The sequence below is a fragment of the Dermacentor variabilis genome, unplaced genomic scaffold (genome assembly GCF_050947875.1).
Source record: "Dermacentor variabilis isolate Ectoservices unplaced genomic scaffold, ASM5094787v1 scaffold_12, whole genome shotgun sequence".
Classification (NCBI taxonomy): Eukaryota; Metazoa; Arthropoda; class Arachnida; order Ixodida; family Ixodidae; genus Dermacentor; species Dermacentor variabilis.
Window position 1 is genome coordinate 35,646,139 of NW_027460280.1, and position 22,534 is coordinate 35,668,672.

General features: G+C 47.2%; 1 protein-coding gene across 1 annotated transcript in view; it reads left to right on the forward strand.

The window, feature by feature from the left end:
• Positions 1-18,763: 18,763 nt before the first annotated feature.
• LOC142565876 (uncharacterized) overlaps positions 18,764-22,534 on the forward strand; it is a 32,815-nt gene continuing 29,044 nt past the window's right edge. Inside the window, exons 1-4 of the mRNA XM_075676445.1 lie at positions 18,764-19,172; positions 19,337-19,423; positions 19,518-19,617; positions 19,676-19,764. Coding sequence (XP_075532560.1) covers positions 19,091-19,172; positions 19,337-19,423; positions 19,518-19,617; positions 19,676-19,764 — 358 coding nt within the window. The 5' untranslated portion in view covers positions 18,764-19,090. The remainder of the gene's footprint in view (positions 19,173-19,336; positions 19,424-19,517; positions 19,618-19,675; positions 19,765-22,534) is intronic.

A 22,534-nucleotide genomic window follows, 5' to 3' on the forward strand; every position in this document is an offset into this window, starting at 1 on the left:
AAACACCTGGCGATGAGTGTTGTGGCGACGACGATCGGGCCAAAATGTCTGCCGCCCCGCCGCAGTCGCGCCGGCAAAACCACGTGTCGCAGGCGAAACGCAACAGACCGCCCCGCCGGGGAAAGGAGATCCCGATGGACAGGGGACTGCATCCGCTGTCCGGAGGGATGTCGCTCGATGATGCTCATAACCGAAGTCGGGCGTCCCTCGACGTTTCTTGAGCGCAGCGCACAGAGAAGGCCTCGTTCTCTTGTTCAGGTTCGCACGGGACACTGCAAAGTGACTTCGGGAGAGTTCACATTTTTGTTCTCGTTCCCGGCAAGCGTTAGAACTACGCTGAAACTCAACCGCTCAGTCAGCAAGCACGGCACAACCCTCACTAAGCCATGCCAGGCTCTTTCCCCTTTTTATACCACTGCCTAGTTCCTTACAGTAGTCTAGCATCACTCAGAACGCGTCCACAAATTGAAAAATTGCACTAGAAAGCATATCATCACTTTGAAACACTAAACAAAAGCAATATGTTAAAAAAAAATCCTGCCTCAGGAAGAAAAACATCAGTAACAAACAATTTTGAGGCTGATTCCTACGTTAGGGGCTTCGACTTAAGCCATCGGCGTTACCGTTGAGACTCCCCTTTTTGTAACGCACCTCAAAGGAATATTGTTGTAAAGCGAGGCTCCAGCGCAGGAGGCGGCCATTTTTGGGAGAGATGGTCTGCAGCCATTGGAGAGGGCAGTGATCCGTCTCAATGATAAACCTCGAGCCGGCTAGATAGCATGACAATTTCTGAACGGCCCACACGAGACATGCACACTCTTTCTCGGTGGCGCTATACGCCTGCTCACGACTGGTCAGCTTACGACTAGCATACAGGACGGGGTGTTCTACTTCTCCATTTTCCCGTTGGCACAGTACAACGCCCATGCCTCGCTCACTAGCATCGCACTGAACAATGAACCCTTTTGTATAGTCTGGCGATCGTAGCACAGGCTGGTTTGTTAGGGCACTCTTTAGGGCGCTAAAAGCTCTTTCCTTTGTCTCGTCCCAGACGACTGTTTGAGGCTCTGTTTTTCTTAGAGCATCCGTCAGGGGAGCCGCGATATCAGAGTACCTAGGGATGTACCTCTGATAGTAGCCGGCGACACCCAAGAACGACCGAATATCGGTCTTGGTGCGCGGTTGCGGAAAGTCTCGCACAGCGGCCACTTTTATTTCAGAGGGGCGGCGACGACCCTGACCAATCACGCGACCGAGGTAGACAACCTCGGCCTGTGCTAACTGGCACTTAGGAGCCTTGACTGTCAAGCCCGCTTCGCGCAGGCGGGTTAGCACTGCCCGCAAGTGTGTCATATGCTCAGACCAGGATGCGGAGAATATCGCTACGTCGTCTAGATACGGTAAAGCGAATTCTTGCTGTCCCCGCAACACTTTATCCATGAGACTTGAAAAACAGTATGGCGCGTTCTTCAAACCAAAACTCAACACTTTAGGACGGAATGTTCCCATTGGTGAAATGAACGCCGCATACCTACTAGCCTCTTCTGTAAGTGGAACCTGCCAATAACCCCTGACAAGATCTAGGGTGGAAATAAACTGAGCGCTACTAACTTTCTCAAGGCGCTCCTCGATGTTAGGGATCGGATAAATTTGATCCTTAGTGATGGAATTAAGCCTGCGGTAGTCGACGCAAGGACGAGGTTCCTTGCCCGGTACCTCAACTAAAATCAAAGGGGAGGTATAATCACTCTCACCTGCCTCAATAACACCGAGCTGTAGCATTTTCTTTACCTCAGCCTCCATAATATCGCTCTGGCGGGGTGACACCCGATACGCCTTGGATCGTACTGGCTCTGGGGAGGTAAGTTCTATATCATGAGTAAGTACCGAAGTCCTACCAGGCCTCTCAGAGAACAGACCTTGAAACTCTTGTAATAGCTGGTGTAGTTCGGTTTTCTGCTCAGGCGACAGCGGTGCTTTACTGATAAGGTCACTAATGACTTGACCGGTGTCTTCCCTGTTCGTCACTGAGCCTAGTCCCGGAAGCTCGACCGGAAGCTCTTCAGGAACGTTTACCATCATGCACACCACTGCTTCCCTTTGTCTATAAGGTTTGAGCAGATTACAGTGGTAAACTTGCTGTGCTTTCCGCTTTCCTGGCAGACTTACCACGTAGTTAACGTCCGACAGTTTCTGAACAATTCGTGCTGGGCCCTCCCACTGCACGTCTAGTTTGTTGTTTAGCGATGTGCGTAATATCATGACCTCATCGCCAACCTCAAAACGACGGGCCCTGGCTGTCCGATCATAATAAACCTTGGCCCTCTGCTGGGCCTTTGTCATTGCTTCACCTGACAACTCCTGTGCCCTTCTTAAGCGTTCGAGGAGCTTAAGTACGTACTCCACCACGACTGGGTCGTCGCCCCTACCTTCCCATGATTCTCGAAGCATGCGAAGCGGAGATCGAAGCGAGCGACCGTACACCAGTTCAGCTGGCGAAAACCCCGTAGCTGCATGCGGCGCGGTCCGTAAAGCAAACATCACCCCAGGCAGACACAGCTCCCAGTCAGTTTGATGTTCAAAACACAAGGCTCTCAACACGCGCTTCATGACGGAGTGGAGCTTCTCAACGGAATTCGACTGTGGGTGGTACACTGAGCTGTGTAGCAGCTTTACCCCACACCTTTCGAGAAAAGTTGTCGTCAAAGCGCTAGTAAACACTGTGCCCTGATCTGATTGGATTTCCGCAGGAAAACCAACTCGCGCAAATATGGACAGTAGTGCATTAACTATCTCAACTGAGCTGAGTTCTTTAAGCGGCACTGCTTCAGGGAACTTTGTCGCTGGGCAGATCACAGTCAAAATGTGTCTGTACCCCGTGGCTGTTACCGGCAGAGGTCCCACAGTATCAATAACGAGCCGTCTAAAAGGCTCCGTAATGATAGGTACCAATTTCAACGGCGCCCTCGATTTTTCCCCTGGTTTGCCCACCCGCTGACAAGTGTCACATGTCCTCACGAAATGGTCTGCGTCCCGAAAACACCCTGGCCAATAGTACTCTTGCAAGAGACGGTCCTTAGTTTTCTTAACTCCTAGGTGTCCGGACCACGAACCCCCATGCGACAAGCGCAACAGATCCTGACGATAGCATTGAGGCACGACCAGCTGATCGAACTCCACTCCTCTTCGGTCTAGATACTTCCGGTACAGGACTCCACCTCTTTCCACAAAACGCGCAGTTTTCCTGGCGATACCTTCTTTGACATTGCAGCGCACGTTTTCCAGGCTGCCATCCTTTTTTTGCTCGGCTATCAAAGCCGACCGGCTGACTTTTAGCAACCTATCAAGTCCGTCTGACGTAGGCGCGATGAGCAAATCAGTAGATAGCTCTTCTAACTTTCCCGAATCGGGATTTTCCTCTCCAGTATCTGGCGCCTTCAACGCTACAGACTCAATTTTATTCAGTTCGGGCGTGCTCTGAATATCAGCTTGCTGCGCCTCTGACCCTTTTTCGTTGTTTGATAACGTCGGCCCCGCAACTACCGCCTTTGCAGCGAGCTCCCGAACCTTCGATCTGGTTAAGGCCTGAACACTAGCTTCACCAAACAAAAGCCCCTTCTCGCGCAGGAGGTGATCGGACCTGTTTGAAAATAGGTACGGGTACTGGGGTGGCAGCATAGATGACACTGCCGCCTCTGTCTCAAGCGCTCCGAAAGGTCCTTCAATAAGCACCTTTGCTACTGGCAGACACACGCTATGAGCTTCCACGGCTTGCTTGATCCACGCGCACTCGCCCGTGAACATATGGGGTTCTACGTAAGATGGGTGAACTACATCCATCGTAGCTGCGGAATCGCGAAGCACTCGGCACTCTTTCCCGTTCACGAGGAGGTCTCGCATGTAAGGCTCGAGAAGCTTCATGTTCTCGTCAGTGCTGCCTATTGAAAAAAACACAACTTTTGGTGTTGTTTCCGGACACTGCGCCGAAAAGTGACCCGGCTTCTGGCACGTATAACAAACGCGCGCTCGCCTCATCTCGAACCGCTTTCTGCGTTTGGCTGCCGCCGTCTCTTTACGTTTGGTCGGACTGCTTTCACTCGCATCCTCACTACGCGTGTCCCCCTTTACTCTCATGGGTGTGAACTTCGGCCTCTCAAACTTCGAGCCAAATTCACCCTTTTGACCGTCCTTAGCTCCGCGAGCTCGACGCGTCACAAACTCCTCGGCTAGCTCAGCGGCTCTAGCCACCGTACTCACGTCTGGCCTATCCAAGACCCAGTATCGCACGTTCTCCGGTAACCGACTATAAAACTGTTCTAGCCCGAAACACTGCAGAACTTTATCGTGGTCACCAAACGCTTTCTCTTCTTTGAGCCACTCCTGCATGTTCGACATAAGCCTATACGCAAACTCTGTATATGACTCACTTCTGCCTTTCTCATTTTCCCGAAACTTCCGACGGAACGCCTCCGCAGACAGCCGGTACTTTTTTAGCAGACTCGATTTTACTTTGTCGAAATCCTCTGCTTCCTCTCTATCCAAGCGAGCGACTACGTCGGCCGCCTCGCCGGGTAACAAAGTGAGCAAGCGCTGTGGCCACGTTTCCCGAGAGAACCCCTGCTTCTCGCACGTTCGCTCAAAGTTAACCAGGAACAAACCAATGTCCTCTCCAAGCTTAAACGGCCGCATCAGGTCAGTCATTTTGAACCATACGCGTTCTCCTGCACCGTGTGCCTGACTTCCATTACGAGCGCGTTCCATCTCTACCTCAAGACGCTTCATTTCCAAAGCGTGTTCGCGCTCTTCTTTTTTCTCTTGTTGCTCTCGCTCTTTCTGTTCTTTACGTTCACGCTCTTCTTTTTCTTTCTGTTCTTTAAGTTCGCGCTCCTGTTTCTCTTTTTGCTCTTTAAGTTCGCGCTCCTGTCTTTTTGACCTCTCCTCAATAGTCTCAAGGCATTCCGACAGCTCGTCATCCTCAGCCTCTAACTCAAGAATAGCCTTTAGCAGTTCAGGTTTTCTTAGTTTGTCTGAGACATCCAGACCCAACTCTCTTGCAAGCTCCAACAATTTCGGTTTGCGCAACGACTTCAAATCCATGGCTGCTCTGAATGCTGCTTTCTCTACTGCTTACTATTGTCTTGCCGCCAACTAACCCGGCAGCAACGACAACCACAATTACCAGCTCTGTTTCTGACACTAACAAAAGCCTGGCAAAGCTCAGAAGAAGAAAGTCCCGCACTCACCAAACCTCGCAGGCAGGAATTCCGCGCAGTCGTTCCGCTGCAGGCAACCAGTCGTCACACAGGGCTCGTTGCACTGCTCCCGGATCGTCGTTGAGCTGCTCAGCATACAGTCAACTGCATCTCTTCGCTGCTGGTCGTTCCGCTGTCGCGATCTCACCGCTGGCAGACAGTTGTTTGAAGTCGGAGGCGATCTCACCGCTGGCAATCAGATGTTTGGGATCGGACTGCTGGTACGATCTGTTGGGAACTCGGCGCTGACGCCCGTGGTTGTACCTGGGTCGCAAGCCCCAAGGGTAGCGTTGGCCTGGCGGCCTGGGGTACAACTGGAAGCATCCGAAGGTCCCGGCAAAGCATGAGTCGACTGGTAACAACGAAACAACTTGTTTATTTTAACATCGCAAAGAGTTGGCGGTCAGGTTTGACCGTAGTAGAGAGACGGGAGAGCACTTCACTCAACAGAAGAAATCGGAGCCCTCCTTTTGGCGTCCGGGGGCAGCTGTTTTTATACTCTCGCAGTTGAGGGCAAGAAGGAACCCCTCAAAAGACGAGCACGTGAATGTACAATGGGCTAATGGTGACGCACACTGTCGTAGCGATGCCGTAGCACCATGTCGAGCACGATCTCGTAGCACCCTGTCGTGGCGCTGCCGGTCGGACACAATGACTGTAATGAGAGGATGGTCCCTGCTTTGGCATCGCCTGTTTCGGGCATAATGACTGGAACGAGATCCCTGCTTTGGCATCGCCTGTTTCGGGCACAATGACTGGAATGCGAGGATGATCCCTAGGCGGTCGCATCGCCGCAGTCGCGCCTGGAAACACCTGGCGATGAGTGTTGTGGCGACGACGATCGGGCCAAAATGTCTGCCGCCCCGCCGCAGTCGCGCCGGCAAAACCACGTGTCGCAGGCGAAACGCAACATGATCGAAAGCTGCCTGCTCGTCAGGGGTACGTATGACGCGCGGCCTATTCATTTCGGAGCCAGCGAGAAACTGCTGTGCGCACACTCGGCTACGACGGAGAGCAACGAAGTCACTACTTGCGCAGCCAATCACGCCAGATGTTAACCAGAAGGGCGTCTGGTTGGCTACTCTACTCTCGAGGACAGAAAAGAGAGAATGGAAATATAAAACAGAGAGCGGGAGGGGAGAGGGAGGAAAGCCGCGGTGAGCTCGCGCACGCACGCGGAGGGCCTGAGCGAGTCAAAGGCCCAGTCGCCCTCAAGAGATACAAGAATGCCTTGATAACTTTGTGGCCGACGACCGATGAGGACGGTCTTCACGTAGCACCTGCACAAACAACGGCCGATCGTTCAGTCGTTGCAATGCGATAGATAATGTTTGTCTTTCCAACTGAAGTAGGTGACAGTGGCACAATAAAGGTTCGATGTTCTCTTCCATGCCAGAGATGTCGCATGCAGCACTGTCGGTCATTTCACTCAAAGCGTATCTGCTTCTTGATTTGATGATGATTCGCATCCAATGGTATATACCCACCATACCACAATAGGTGATCGGCCAAGAAGCAGCCGGTACATTTAAAATAAATCAGAATAAATGAGCAAATATACGCCAAGATAACATTAGTCGCATTAGGTAACACGGGCGAGAGAGATCACATACGCGCGCCAGTTTCCTTTTCGCCACGAAGAAACGAAATACGCAAATTTATAGCATTTTATTAACCGCTTTACGAAAACATCGCTTCACATAGATCCTATTATCTACGTTGGATCTGCACTATTTGTTTCTCCTATTGAACTTGTGGCCATCGGGCTGATCACGCTTCTCTCTTCTTTTCTAAGAAGCCTGAAAAAAAACAATATGCAGATGTCATCGCCAATTCCTATACCATGTCCTATGAAAACTTAATTCACCCGGCCGGGTGAGCTTGAGTCAGAGTGCGTCCATGATTTAGTGAGTCCCACTAAAGCCTGAGTCCTTCAATGTGTGAGTTCGAGTGAGTCCGACGTTGATTAGTAGGAGCCCGAGTGAGTCCTGTCGGATTAAATAAATTGCGCGGTTTTAGGTGCCAAAACCACGATAAGATTGTGAGGTACAGTGGGGTAGTCCGGATTTATTTTCACCACATGGGTCCTTTATTGCGCACCCATAGCACAGCACAGGGGCGTTTTTGCGTCCAACCCCCATCGGAATGCGGTCGCCAACAGGGGGTCGAACCCGTGACCACGAGCTCAGCACGCACAACACCAAAAATTAAGCCACTGAGCCACCGCTGCGGGTGGGGCTGGTTGAATCTGAGTTTTATGAGAATGAGCGCGTGCTCGTCGATGAGAGCCTTGGCCCTCGCCGCTCTTCTTCCCTTGTTGGACTCGGGATTCACAGGCCAAATCTGCGGGGAGGCCGAGAACGTACTGCGAGCGGCCAAACTACAAGACCGAAAAGTAAGAAAGACTCAAGTGGTTCCCGGCGCACGCGGGCGACGCGTCGCAACGCAATGAGAACCACAATGAGACAGCACACGCAGCTGCGCGAGCGCTAACCAACCGCTCCCTGGCGATAGACCGTCCGACGTGGTTCGGAACCAAGGACCGCATGACGGATTACAATGAAATCACAAAGGTCTACCGCCTGGCTCGCAGGACTCTCCCACCCCGCACCCGAGGCTGAGTCGAGAGGAGGCATATACTGCTGAGACAGCTCTAGACCGGATCGCTACCGAGCCCGGGACTGATGCATCGCATGTACCCCGAGACATATCCGACCGATAAGTGCAGAGTCTGCCGGAGGGAGACGGCAGATTACACGCACATCTTGTGGGACTGCGTTAAATATCCAGAAGAAGCAAGATCAAAAATTAACGATCCTACCGCGGCTCGAGGCAGCCGCGAAAAGCTACGACCAAGACGAACAGCTCAGGGCCGTCAAGCGGGTCCTCGGGGAGCTCGAAAGGCAGGAACCCAGCGAGCCGGAAACGGCGAGCGGAGACCCGCGCCGAGTAACGGCGACCTCGTAGATGACGTAGGCCCTCGTCGGGGCGCGCGAGCGCCAAACTGCAGGCACAAATAACGTTTGCTCCAATCCAATCCAATATGAGAATGAGCCCGGGAAAGTCCTGCTTAGAGCACTGCGCGGTCTATTCTGTCCGGCCCGGCCCGAATCCGAAAGTGCCGTTCTCTAGCTCGCCCGACCCCGGCCCGGTGTTTTCAAGCCTGGCCCGTACCCGACCCGGTTCGGCCCGTTAGCCCTTCTGCCTAAACGAAACACGGCTCCGTTCACGGTTATTGAGCAGATACCAGTCACGCAGTTCAAGGGACATTTGGATGTCAGGTTTCCCACTCAACCGCCGCGTAGCTTGGTGGCTTGCGTTGCGCTGCTAAGTTCGAGGTCGTGGGTGCGATCCAGGCCGTGGCGGCCGCTTTCCGATGGGGGCGGAATTAATAAAAAACAAACGCTTGCGTACTATGCATTAATTGGGTGCACGATAAAGAACATCAGGTGGTCAAAATTATTCGGAGTCTCTCAGTGCAGCATTCCTCACAATTATATAGTGGTTTTGGCACGCAAGACTCCAGAATATTTATTTAATTTAAATTTTAGGTTTCAAACTGCAGTTGTTGCTGACAAATGAACAGCTAAGGAAAAAAGAAAAACATGCAAAAATGCATCCGCTATTCATTACGCTTATGCGTTAATGTGAGATACGAATGCCCTTACTACATTGGCCAAATATATAGTCGCATGTACACAGCAATATAGAGCAAAATTATATAGGTGACATCAAAAAAAAAAAATTGAGGATTTTCCATGTGGCTCTCCTTTAACGCACCTAGCCATTCCATCTATCTTGAATCTCCAACTATTGCATCGTACAGTGCTAGAATTCGGGCGAATAAAATTGGCGGGAATGTAAATTTATGTGCGCTGGTCTATTGGCTTTTAGAATTCCGTAATATATTGCCACTAGAAGCTCTCATTCAAGGCGTATTGTACGTATAAACAGGTGCCAACAAAAAAGGGTAAGGGGAATCTTTATGCCTTATTCGCAGTGTGGCAATTTTTTTGAAGTGTGTAGCTAAAGTGACTCAAAGAAGTCGCTAAATTCCCGCTAAATTTTTTGTAATGTCACTAAAATTGTCACTAGAACCTTTGAGTAGATCTTAGGTAACGTAGGCATTTTGTAACACCACAATATACGCAAACATGGCGTAAATCATTTGCCGAAACGTCTCACGTTTGTCTAGGACCCGTGTAAGTCAGGAATAGACGGTGTTTTTTTTTTTTTTTTGCTAGCGGTGTGTAGTGGGCTTTTACTTTGCTTTTATGCTAACATAACAACGCACGACGACAGCAGAATAATTCGGAGTTCATTCTCAGATCACTGCGCGGTTTCAAATGCAGCATGATTTAATAGAACACAAGAAATATACCTTTGCTATAGCACGCAAAAGCACTGGTCGATCTGGAGCGGCCGCCGAAATCCTCGAGCGAGCACTCGGGTTTCACAAATCCGAATCGGCCAGCGGAGCGCAAAAACGCTCCGCGGGGGATCACACAGGAAGTCTACGTACACGTCGCACAAACCGGTTCCGGAAACCATGCCCGACTTCCGCTCTGTACGTTTCCACGGCAACCAAACTCGCCGTCCCCCGTGTATTGGCGGCGAGGAGTTGCGGAGTCGCCATCTATCGGAAGCGGCTCGTTGGCGTAGTATGAGGGGGGATCACGTGGCGCGCTCCTCATAGCTTTTGCTGTCAGCGCTCACTGAAAACACCACGCGCGAGCTCTTCCGGACATTTCTGTAAGTACTTTCGAAACGAGAGAAGCTTTTTACTGTCTAAATAATAATCTTGGGCAAACTGAAAGAGCACAATCGTTTACAGACGCTATCTCTTTACCGAATATGTACAGTGAACGCCACTGCGCGCGGTCGCCGCGATGGAGTCTCCTGAACCGGCTTCTTGCGTGAAAGGTAGGTAAACGCTGAGAGCAAACTACGTGAAATATGTTCTTATAGTGTTTGTATAACTAAATGGAGCGTAATAGAATGCAGCCTCAATGCAGCGATCGCACAGATTCGCAGCGACAGACTGCGCGTCTGCATGCTTGTCCGCGCACTGTTTCGCTTTCGCCGCGTGCCCGTTTTCGCACTGTGCCGTGAGCTTTAGGCCGCAGAATATGAGCGTTTGACAGTATACAAGCAACCATTGTTGCGTGGGCGCTATCAGAGCTGTTCAAAAAATAATTTCATTGTAGAGACTTCGACGCCTACGGGGACTGTGATGTACGTGCCGTCGCGACGATTCAATCTTTTTTTTTATTCTAAATTCTTTTACCTTTCAATATTATTTCTAGAGTTGCGTCACACTGTATGCTTATCGGTGTTCTCGGCGTGCGATTTCCCGCTGCTCCTTTTTTGTAATCCAGTGCACTAATTCACAACACAAACATGACCATATGCCATGCTTTCTTTTTAATGTGCTTCTTACCGCTCCCTTTCCACTCCACTGAACTTGCCAGTATCTATAGCATCGACAAGTTTTTAGACCAAACCGTCGTGACATTACTCGGGCAACGGACTCGGGCGAGCGTCGACCTCAGTGCGCGTTTTCTGAACATCACAGACACGGCGCCGTAGCAGAAATCTTCCTCGCGTCTGTGCTTGCTGGATACTCGAGTTGTAGCCGATGACTGTTTGCCGGTTTTATGGTTCGCGAGCCAAGCTTCACGCGGCTTCTTGTCCTGCGCCTACGTGTGAAGAAGGCCGACATCGGCCTCCGTTACGTACGTCCGGCACTGCGGCACCGAGCAGTAGCCTACCATGTTGCGCGCCTTCAAAGGCAGCCACTACCTATTGTAGTGCTTTAAAGCGTTGTAAAGGAGACACTCGAAGCGGGGAAATCTCGCCACTAAATGAAGACCGCAGCGTACGAGGGAATTTAAACTCTCGTTTTCAGCTCGCTTCGGCGCTCCCGAAGCAGCCGACGCGGCCGCTATGTCCACGTGATCCCTCCTAGCACATCACGCCGACGGTGGCGCCAGCTTTTCCAGTGGTGGAGCTCGAGGCCAATACTTTGACCGCGGCAGACGCATAGCCCGTTATTTCCATGTCGCGCCCGCAAGGATTGTGCATGGACAACGTGCATAGAAGGCTTCGTAAAGCACCTGCGTCACCTCGTAATCGCTGTCGTCCGAGCTCTCATCGCTAAACGCGAGCTCTGCAGCAGCACCGAACGCAGCCATTTTGCGAAGCAACACAATGTTGTGCGTACCAACCGGGTACCGATTTCGCTTGAAGACGGAAGTGACGCGATCTATTTCCGCCCGAATCCGCGCCTCGGTGGCGCAGCAAGTGTGAGCGATCCGGCGCGGAGCGAGTTGATCCGAAACGACCAGTGGAACGCGCGAACCCGCTCCAGATCGACCAGTGAAATTCGGATTCGTGGCCGCAGAGCAAGGAATCCTGCTCCGAATCGACCAGTGAAAAACGCCATAAAATAGTGTAGTCAGCGACCGGCGGAGGGGGGAGGGGGAGGGGGTGCTGCTAAGCCTCGCGGCTATGTCGTGGCCCGTGTGCTGCTGCTTTCCCGCAGGCCGACAGGTGTCACTGTCTTGAAATGCTGTAAGGGCGGCAACTATTATAGTCGACCGTCATGCGAAGCTACAACTGTCATAACCGGGCCCAACTGAAGTCCAAGTCCGACCTGAGCTTAAAGATCCTATAGGCCCGAGCCCGGCCCGGCCTGGGCCCAGGTCAGAACTTGCTTAATTAGTCGGCCCGAGCTGTGGTCTTGCCCTGCGCTGCACTTGGCTTGTGCTGATTCTGAGTCTGAGTGAGCCCGGCTGAGTCATTTTGGTGAGTCTGAGCGAGCTTTGTATATTTATTGCAACCTCTGTGTGTAAGTGCCTATGTTTCCATCACTGATAAATGGGGTCAATTATTAAACTATTACTTCATGACCTGTCAACGTTACATACTCGAAAGATAAGCAATTATGTTGAGACACTTATTGTATTCACGTCCATTTCGCACGTCGTTGAAACACTGCTCCGCCGGATGTATCTCTGAAGTCTGAAGATTTTTCCAAGAGTCAGAAAGCATGCAGTTAATGTGAACATTTAGGGAGATATGTATTCGTGATGTAGAAGCTATCCATACCATTAGAAATGAAGGTTAGTTTGCTACAATTCTCTACCTGAAATATCATGAACATTCCCCTATGTAACTATGTGGGTGTTCATAGTGGAAATAACCTACTGTTTAGATTGAGAATACAGATGAGCCGGACGACGCATATATATATATATATATATATATATATATATATATATATATATATATATATATATATATATATATATATATATATATATATATATATAAGAATTAATAAGAAGCCGAACACGCCAGCGCAAGCAACACTACAACGGGCTTTTAGCCAATTTAAAATTGTAAGAAGCGAAAAATTAGAGGGAACTCGAAAGAAACCTCAAATGTGGGCAACGGAAACCTGGCAATGGGCTGATGGATGGATGGAATGTAGGAGCGTCCCCTTTGAAACGGGGTGATGGTAGTTGCCACCATGCTCAGCTTTTTTATTTTTGTTTAACTGTGTTGTAAGTTATTAAAATTCGCCATTTTCTTTAAATACGTCTTCCTACACTTTTAACCTTATGTCATCTCTCTGCTTTTGAGCCACCAATCTTCCAATGGTTTTTGCTAATTTCCACCGCATATTTATTTACATGACTATTGTTATCTCTAAACCCTAGGGCCTCAGGAAGCGTGACTGTGCCCGCATCGACATCGGGATGGATACCATCAAATTTTAGTATTAGGTGTTCTATTGTTTCTGCAGATTTACCACACACAGTACATGTGTCTTCTTCGTTAAATTTCTTTTTATAGCTGCGCGTTCTAAGACATCCTGACCTAGCTTCAAAGAGTAGGGCACTACTGCCTCTTGAGTTATCATAGAACGCTTCCTTCTTGATCTGCGGTTTCCAGTATCGATATAGTTCAACACTATGCTTCGTTTCCATAGAGTTTGTCCAATTTTTACCTTCCCCGTTTTTAACCTGTCGTTGAATGCTCTGTCTTTCTCCGTCTTCGCGTCTGGCATACTTACTGGTTAGCTTCCTAGTTCTTTTCCGCCGTTGCGAGTCAATGTTCTTTCTGTATAGTTATTTAAATACCTTAGCTGCTCACCTGTTATCGTCCAATTTCCTCAGGCGTTTTTTGTATAGGATTTTACTCTTGAGATTCCCGTGCTTCGACCGATGCCCAGCCCATATCCCCCTGTACTGCCTCGTTTGTGGTTTTCCCGTGGGCAGCTAGTGCTAATCTTCCTACAGCTCATCATCATTTATTGTCCCTTAAGGACCCATTTCAGGGTATTACATAAGGGGGGGGGGGCAAAAGCATCAAGAAACACTATGATCATTATTATGCAATGGTTAACTCATTTGTACAGCGGTAAACAAAACTTAGTGTACATGCTACTAGATGATGGGCAAGCAAAATTTAAAAAAAAAACAAAGTAAGGTACGAACCGGCAGTAGAAATGGCAACACAACAGCCCCCCCCCCCCCCAATATACCATAAAAGCAAAAGAAAGTTAGACTTTAGAGTAACAGCATAGTAGTGGTAGGTTAAGGGTTTAGAAAACATGACAATATGTGTCTAAATTTATCTGGATTACTTTCATTCACTATGTTGTTGGGTAGAGCGTTCCACAATTCAATAGCACTAGGTAAGAAAGAGTTGTTGAAGGCATTAGAGGAACCATGGAGACGTTGTAGACTCAGGTTGTTAAAGAGACTCTTAGAAAAGCGGTTGGGAGGTAGTAAAAAAGTGTTCCTGAGATGTGGGAAATTATAATATAGTTTGTGGAAAAGGGAAAGTTGTGAAATGTTCCTACGAAGTGTTAGGCTAGGAATGCTGAGGGATGATTTAATGCCGCTTATACTTGTATGCCAGTCATAGTTTGAAGTGATAAAACGTGCTGCGCGATTCTGCATTGCTTCGAGCGAGTTAATAAGATAAGACTGGTGAGGGTTCCAAATTGCTGAGGCATACTCAAGTTTAGTCGAATGAACGTTTCATAGGCGAGCTTGCGTACGGGAACAGGAGACAGAAAAATTGATCGTTTGAGTAGGCCAGGTGATTTAGAACAGTCGTTAATAAGTTATGTGTGCAGACCACGTAAGCTGATTAGTGATAGTAACGCCTAGATAACAATAAGAGTCAACTTTAGTCGGGGCTGTGGAATTAAGAAAGTACTGGTGGTTAATGATGCCCCGCTTGCGAGTTACACACATGTACATGCACTTGGAAACGTTGAGGGACATGAGCCAAGCAGAGCACCAATTTGCTATTTTGCTTAGGTCTTCCTGGAGTATTAGGTGGTCATTATGGGAGGATATGCGCCGATACAAGACGCAGTCATCAGCGAATAACCGAATTGATGAAAGAATGCTATTATGGAGGTCATTTATAAAAATTAGAAACAAAAGAGGTCCGAGCACAGAGCCCTGTGGTGCACCTGACAAGACTGGACTACTTGACGACTTGAGGTTATCGATGACAGTGTGTTGTGAGCGATTTGTGAGAAAACATTCAATCCAGGACAATACAAGTGGATCGAGATTAAGACAAGCAAGTTTCGCGTTAAGACGTAGATGGGTGACACGATCAAACGCCTTTGCAAAGTCAAGATAGATAAAATCGGTTTGAAAACGGGAGTCAAGGTGGAGGTGAAGGTCTGGGGTGAATTCGAACAGCTGCGTTTCAAATGAGTGGCCTCGTCTAAATCCATGTTGATTGGGAAAGAAAAAAGAGTGCTTGTCTAAATGAGATGCAATGCTGGAGTACAATATACGCGCTAGTATTTTACAAGGTATGCAAGTTAGGGAAATATGGCGGTAATTACATGGACTGGAACGACTACCGGATTTGTGCACAGGTACAATACTGTTAATTCTCCAATCATTCGGAATATGGAAGAGGCAATAGATTGAGTGAAAATCAATTTCAAGCTCTCTGATTTACTTTTAGTCTCGACTGAACTTCTGCCCTTAAGCACAGGACCACATTCCCGAAAGTAAGCCCCGGCACCATTATTCCTCTCCAAATACCTCTCAGTACTTCATACCTGTTGTACCCCCTCAATGCCCTGTGTTCCATTATCCCGGCATCTCTTCGCCCTTTTGCTATGAGAGACTGTTCGGGCTCTGCCCAACGCCACCTAGACTTTCCTCTAGGTGGCGTTGATCTGCCCCTCCACCGGGAAAATTCAGGGAGGAGGGGGCGGAGGGGGGGGGGAGTTCCCTCTTGTCTATGGCACGGTCCTTTACAATTGTGACCCAGTGTGCAGTATATAAGATTTACATTTCATGAGATCGCATTTACCCAGTCAACACAAAACATCCCTTGGATGTGCCGAAAGGTCCGAACATCCTAGCTTTTTATGGGACGTACTGAGGACGTCCACAGCACCATGCCCACGATGAATTTTAAACACATGCAACATCTAATCCTGAGAATATCCTGCTGATGATGTTGCGCGAATGTATGTCAAGTTATAAGGACTTATCGCGAACCTAGCTTGACATACACCCGAGCAACATCATCAGCAGGATATTCTCAGGACGTTGCTTCCAGGTGTCTCCACTTGAGAACTTCATGCCTGCCCGGATGAAATTGGGTATAACCAAAAGCTAAATACAAATGGCACACTGCAAAAAAACAAACGTTTAGTTGTAGACTATTTTGTTCTAAACATTATTATTATTATTATTATTATTATTATTATTATTATTATTATTATTATTATTATTATTATTATTATTATTATTATTATTATTGGCCTTTGTGTCCATAGCGCACCTTCCACCGACGGTTCTCTTGAAGTACCAAAAGCAGATCTTGAAGGCTATGCTATTGTACCTGCATATATAGGTGGTGCTGTACCCGAGGTAGTTCGTTTGATACCAAACTTTTTAGTCACTTGGGTAAAGAGACGGGCCCCGTCACTGTAGTCACTACTATTCACTATAGTAGTGACTGAAGTGACAGGGCCCGGCTCTTTAACCACAGTGACAAATGAAAGTGAGACATATGACGAAAATATGAACACATTTATGGACATGTTGAGATAAGAACGGTAATCGAGGTCCCATGACCATGATTGTATATGACAAAGGGTGGAGAATACCATTTTGCGATTTAGCTAAGTTCCGTGTTTGGGGCCCTCCTGCATGCACGATACAATTTTTTTGTGCATGAATATTTTCTCGGCGATCAGTGATCAAATCTGGATACATCTTGCGTGAAGGTTGGGCTGAAAAGTGGCTTCGTAACGCGTAGCTCGTGGAGCAAAGTTTAGGATTTTTTCCTAGAATAAGAAGACAAGAAAAGAAAGGTTGTTGTTAAATTGACCGGAACTATTTCGCCGATGATGTGTGGGCCGCGCTCACTGCAAAAATTACTCAGAAGCGTAATCTTAGTTTGTGGACATGTACTGCATGTCGGCACAGGCAATGTCAATGATAATACCATTGGGTGTGACGCGTGTCTGAAATGTCTGCACTTTAAATGTGCGTCTGTCACATCTACGCCAAAAAGTAAGGTGTGGTGTTGTCGGATTTGTTATGCGTGAAATTTTTGAAAGTATGCAAAGTTTTCTCTAACTAATATGGGCGTGTTCAGATTACGGTAATCAAGGTCTCATGACCATTTCTTTATTTTCGATAAAATTTTTATATATGATGGGAAAATATGCTGACACAAAGGAATAACCCTTAGCTCTGCATGAAACGCTCTAGTTTTCTTGAGAAAAATTTATTTATAACAAAAGGTGGAGAATGCTATTTTTGCAATTTCGTAAAGTTCTAAGTCTGATGACCTCCTGCATGCACATGTTTACTTCTTGTCGCTAATGTGGTAGCTCGAGAGCTCGCTAACCGGGCGCCATTGGAAGAGCTGTCCAACCCAGACGACGCACCGACAGAACCACTGCACTACACTGAAACTCTACAATATTACAGAGATACCAGGAGACACTTCCCTCCACCACATAATTCCCTTAATCGAGAAGATGCCGTCGCGTGGCGACAGCTTCAAACTAATTCATTTCCCTGCCTCTGTTATCTTCACCTCTTCCACCCCACACAATATCCCTCATACTGTCCCTATTGTGGAGCAAAGCCCACAGTATATCATTGCACCTGGGAGTGCCCACGCCCTCCGGGCTACTCCCCTATTCCTTCACCTTCCCCTTCTTCCTGGGAGACTGCGCTGACCAGCTGAGACCCGCAAGAGCAGCGACGGCTGATCCGGCGGGCACGCGGAGTGGCGCGAGCCAATGGGGCCCTGAACTAAGGGCTCCACCCTGCGAGGAAGTCGCCCAAACTCATGATAAATAAATGTTTTCTCTCTCTCTCTTGTCGTGCTTGAGTATTTTCTCATGTAAGCCTAACGACTTGTACTGTTTCAAACACTAAGTAACATTTCTTTTCTTGTCTTCTTATTCTAGGAAAAAATCCTAAACTTTGCTCCACGAGCTACGCGCTACGAAGCCACTTTTTAGCCCAACCTTCACGCAATATGTATCCAGATTTGATCACTGATCGCTGAGAAAATATTCATGCACAAAAAAATTGTATACAATCATGGTCATGGGACCTCGATTACCGTTCTTATCTCAACACGTCGACATATGTGTTCATATTTTTGTCATATGTCTCACTTTCATTTGTCACTGGTTAAAGAGCCGGGCCCCGTCACTGTAGTGCAAATGTTAAAGTACCGGGCCTCGTCACTGTAGTCCGGGCTGTAGTCACTACCATAAGTGAATGGTGAGGGCCCCGTCGCTACAGTGTTGTTGCTAAAGTGCCGGGCCCCGTCACTGTAGTGCTGATGTAAAGTGCCGGGCCCCGTCACTGAAGTCACGACTAAAAACCCTCCATACACGTTTTCGCCGAGCGGCGTTGACGCACGACCAACTTGGTAATAGTGGCAAGAAACAAAGACGCAAAATTTATGAGCTTTCAGAGCACATTAAAGCGCACAAGTATCGAAACGGAGCCCTATAATAAGGGTATATTGCATATGCATATTATCTTGCAATATGCATAATATATTAACCCAAATAGTAAATAATGAATTGCGCTCTAATTACAACATCACATAGTAGTGCCTTGGAACACCTCCCGACATCATCCTAAAATGGACCTCAAGTTGTGGGACGTATATATAACTTCGGACGGACATAATGGACTTGATCAGGAACCTTTTAGGATTAGTGCTTTGCGTTGTCTGAGCAGTTCCATATTTATTTCATGGCTGCATTAAAGGTTCTCTACGCACAATTCTCCAGTTGAAGTATCTTGTTAAAGTAGGTTTGTTGCAGTAGTAATTACTGCGCTGTAAAGGTATTGTGAAATAACAAAATGCTCACAAAAGCATTTAAAATCCAGTATTTTAAGCGAGCGCGCTTCGCGTACTCCGCGTGCGATCGTCGCGCCGCGTCAGGTTTCATACAAGTGGTTGAGTCGGTTCAGTGATCAGTCGCCTGCGCGTTCGGCTGACTTGCTTCAGCGCTTCAGTTGTGTTTCGACTGGGTGACGGTGTTTGCGTTCGGCCGCATCGTGCGATCCAGACGCAACAAAGGTTTGTCTCCGTCACAACAAAAGCTGCTGGTTTGCTGTGAGCCAGCAGCAGTAAAAGGAGAAGATGAAATTTGTTTCCGTGTTTCGTTTCTGTGTGTCAAAGTAGGATGATGGTTGCAGTGCGCCGTGTGAACCTCTCCCGTGCCAAGATTGTTCACCTGTTTACTGCTTGTGCTTCAACTGTTTGATCGCCTAGTATCCGTACGTGAATGTAGTATGAAGGTGTCGACACATTTCAAGATTGCGCCGTCCATGCATATTTTGTCGCTTGGAACTGCCAAACTTCTGATACTCTTCGGTGAGTTCAAGGCGAGGAGGCACAAACGCGTGTACGTTCACCTGCGCATCCCGTGCTACTGTACCCGTGCTGATCGCCCGTATGCCTTAATTGTTCGCTCCTGGATAATCGCGCATTGCCCCTTAGCGTTGCCTGCTAAATGTGTTTGTTTTGCACACTTTCAGCTTTTACTGGTCACGTTAGCAGCACAAGTGCAAGGAACTGCACGAGAGAATGCGAAGCATGTGTTCCAGGGACGCACGCAAGCTCAGGTGAAAGAAACAAGCCATGATAGAGAAGCGCCTATTTTTGGCACAATATAGCGCCGGGCATCTGAAGGTAACGATTTCCTGTTTTCGCCTGCAGCATGCAACTGCTGCCCCATCCGAGGCCACTGTCCGAAACCAGCAGCGGACGACGCCTCCGACACGCTGTGTCTGCCATGCAACACTGGAACATTCTGCAAGTAAGTGATTGATTTATCGAGTGTTATTAGACAGTATCTAAATACACAACAATTCTAGGGACCTGGGTTGTCCAGCTTGCGATCCTTGCCCTCCGGGCACATCCACAGCTCAACGAAGCGCACAGAACTGCACACCCTGTGAAGCAGGTAAGGAAACGACGCAGCACTTGAATAGCCCATCATTTATGTAGCCCGTCGTAGCTGGCATGCCACCTACGTGAGTGAATCAAAGACATAATCGAAATATAGCCATACGAAATTGTACATTTGCCTTTTGCATACTGCCATCAATTCAATTGGAAAGCCAAGCATACAATACACCTTGAGTTTCGGAGATTTCTTTTGATGGCGCGATTGCCTAGGTATGGTCTGTTAGTGCATGGGCCACATGCTATTGTCAGCTTTAACCAATTACTGCATACATGTTTATTTGCCACTAAGAACAAACAAAAATATCAGAGTTACTGAAAAAAGTTAAGAACATTGTTGTAAAAAATGTATGGCATTAATTATAGCTCCAACTGGAACAAGGTTCTTTGATTTTGATGTCATTATTCTTGATTGTTCATATAATAGCTGAATATAAGCCCTTAGTGTGCTTCTTATCTTATGTGTATTTTTTGCTTTGCACAGTCTTTTGGAACTTGATGCAGGCAGAAAAAGAATGCTTTCTTCCGCATTATTCAATAGCTTTTTATTGATGCTTTTCTCATTAGCTCTTGGAACATGGCAGTTCCAATGTTTTATTGTACACATTGCTGCAATTTTCATTTTCTGACGTATTCATTGCAATTATATATAGTTCTAAGAAGCAGTGCACCACTGTAAAAAAATTGCTCCCCATACCCCTCCCCCAATGTGCTCACTCATGACTTGAAAATTTCTGCTGTCCTTGAAACAGCAGTCCATGCATGCCATATCATCTATGAAACAACAATTAATGTTTGCCTCACAGAACAACAAGAATGTATCTCTCATTGAAAACATCAGAGTAGGCTAGTAGCAAAAATAATTTTTGTGGAATTTTGTTGGCAGTCATTCAGGGTGTAAGATTATCCTGTCTGTTCACAAACTTTTCCTAGGTGTGTTGCCATACACATTTTAACAAAAGAACTCAAAAATTGTTTCCAATGTTATAGGGCTGCTATGTGTTTTATTGCGAGACATGACACAGATTTAGAGTAAAATGTTGAATTTTCTTTTTTTTTTTTCTATATTCTATATTAAGTTTGAAGTACGTTATTGTGTAGCATATATAATACACCATGCTAACGGGTTGAAGGGATACAGTCGTGTTGGGTTAATGTAGGCATTTTGGTTCCTGATCAATGTTGTCTATAAAGTGGGTTGTACATAATAATGAATCTTGATGGAAAACTGAGAACATTCATTGAGAAAAAAAATTGACTGTAGAATTTCTTCTTATGTATTGCGCTGTGAATTGGATTTGAAGTTTGAGAAAATCTTACTCAGGAAGTGCATTATTCTGGGCTCTGCTGTGTGAAAAAAAAATCTCTGTGCACTTTGAAGCATGCCATGTGCCATTAAGGGCTGTGACAGTATGAAGCTTTCACTCAAAGAAAGTGAATCAAACAGAGGGATAATGCAGGGTTGGTATAAGATAAAACTATATTCCAATCTGTTTTCATTCCAAATCTGCCATTAGCCCTCCGTAATAAGCCAGAATGGTTCGGGTCCAGCCCATATGGGTGGGTGCCACGCCTATGTGGGCAGAGCCCAAGCCATTTTGACCTATCACGGAGGGCTAATGGTGGATTTGGAATAAAAGCAGATTGGGATATAATACGGTAGCTAGCTGGGCGAGTCGGTACATCTGCATTATTATTACTTGCAGTATGCACTAAAAACACGGGTGAAGAAGAGAGATGTAACAAGAGCGCTCGTGTTTTGTCTCTCTTTTTCATCTGTGTTTTTAATGTGCGCTGTAAGTAATAATAATACAGATTGGAATAGTTTTACATTATACCAACCCAGTATAGAGAGATCAAGAGCTTGTTGACCAAGTGAGCAACAAGAGGAAAAACTGCTGTGTCGCCATGGACTTTAATGTACAGGATGCCCGTAGAAGAATTGGAAGACATAAAAGTGACAGTCTTTGTCTCAGAAAGCACTTGCACTTCAGAAAACATGTGAGTCTATTACCTGACTGCCACAGCGAAAGAGGTGCCGGCCAGTGTGGTTATGACAACAGTGCCATGTCTTGCTGCCACCGGCATGCCATGGGCGTTTCATTGTCATTGCGAGTAAGCCTTTTGGCTTACTTTATTTAAAGGAGGTCCTGTGCATACTAGCGATTAGCAAGACATAAATACATGGGATTCTACAGGCTTTGTGCTTTTCCTTTCTCGCTACTGTCTGTCAGTACAAATGCATTGGAGAAGTTTGGTGTCTGCAGAAGTTGTCCATAAGTCAAGTAGGTCATATTTACGGGGGCCATAATAACGAGACACAACTGTACTTGCCCCGGTGGCTGATTGTTTGTGACATCTCCTGCTCAGGACAAAGTTGTGGCTCCGATTCTCTGCCCCTCATTATGATGTCACATTCTGACACACATGTAACTAGATATGTGGTACTAACAAAGGGTTGTATGTTTACTGGTGATGTCCACTATAGGTTCCAGATTTCTTTTAAACCTACCCACAAGTTTCGACATTAAAAAGAAAGCCGTTTTTGTTTGCTGATAACATTTTGAATATTGTGTTCCTTTCCACTCTTAAAGCTATCCAGCAACCAATGCAAACAAAGGGGCAAATGGGGAAAAAATGATATACTCACCCTCATTTTTGAAGGCATACCATGACCTGCACCTGTGCAATTTTCTGTGTTCAGCAATATGCTTACAATACCTTGCATTGCTTTATAAAGTGGATGCAGTGAATGAACACAGCTCCCT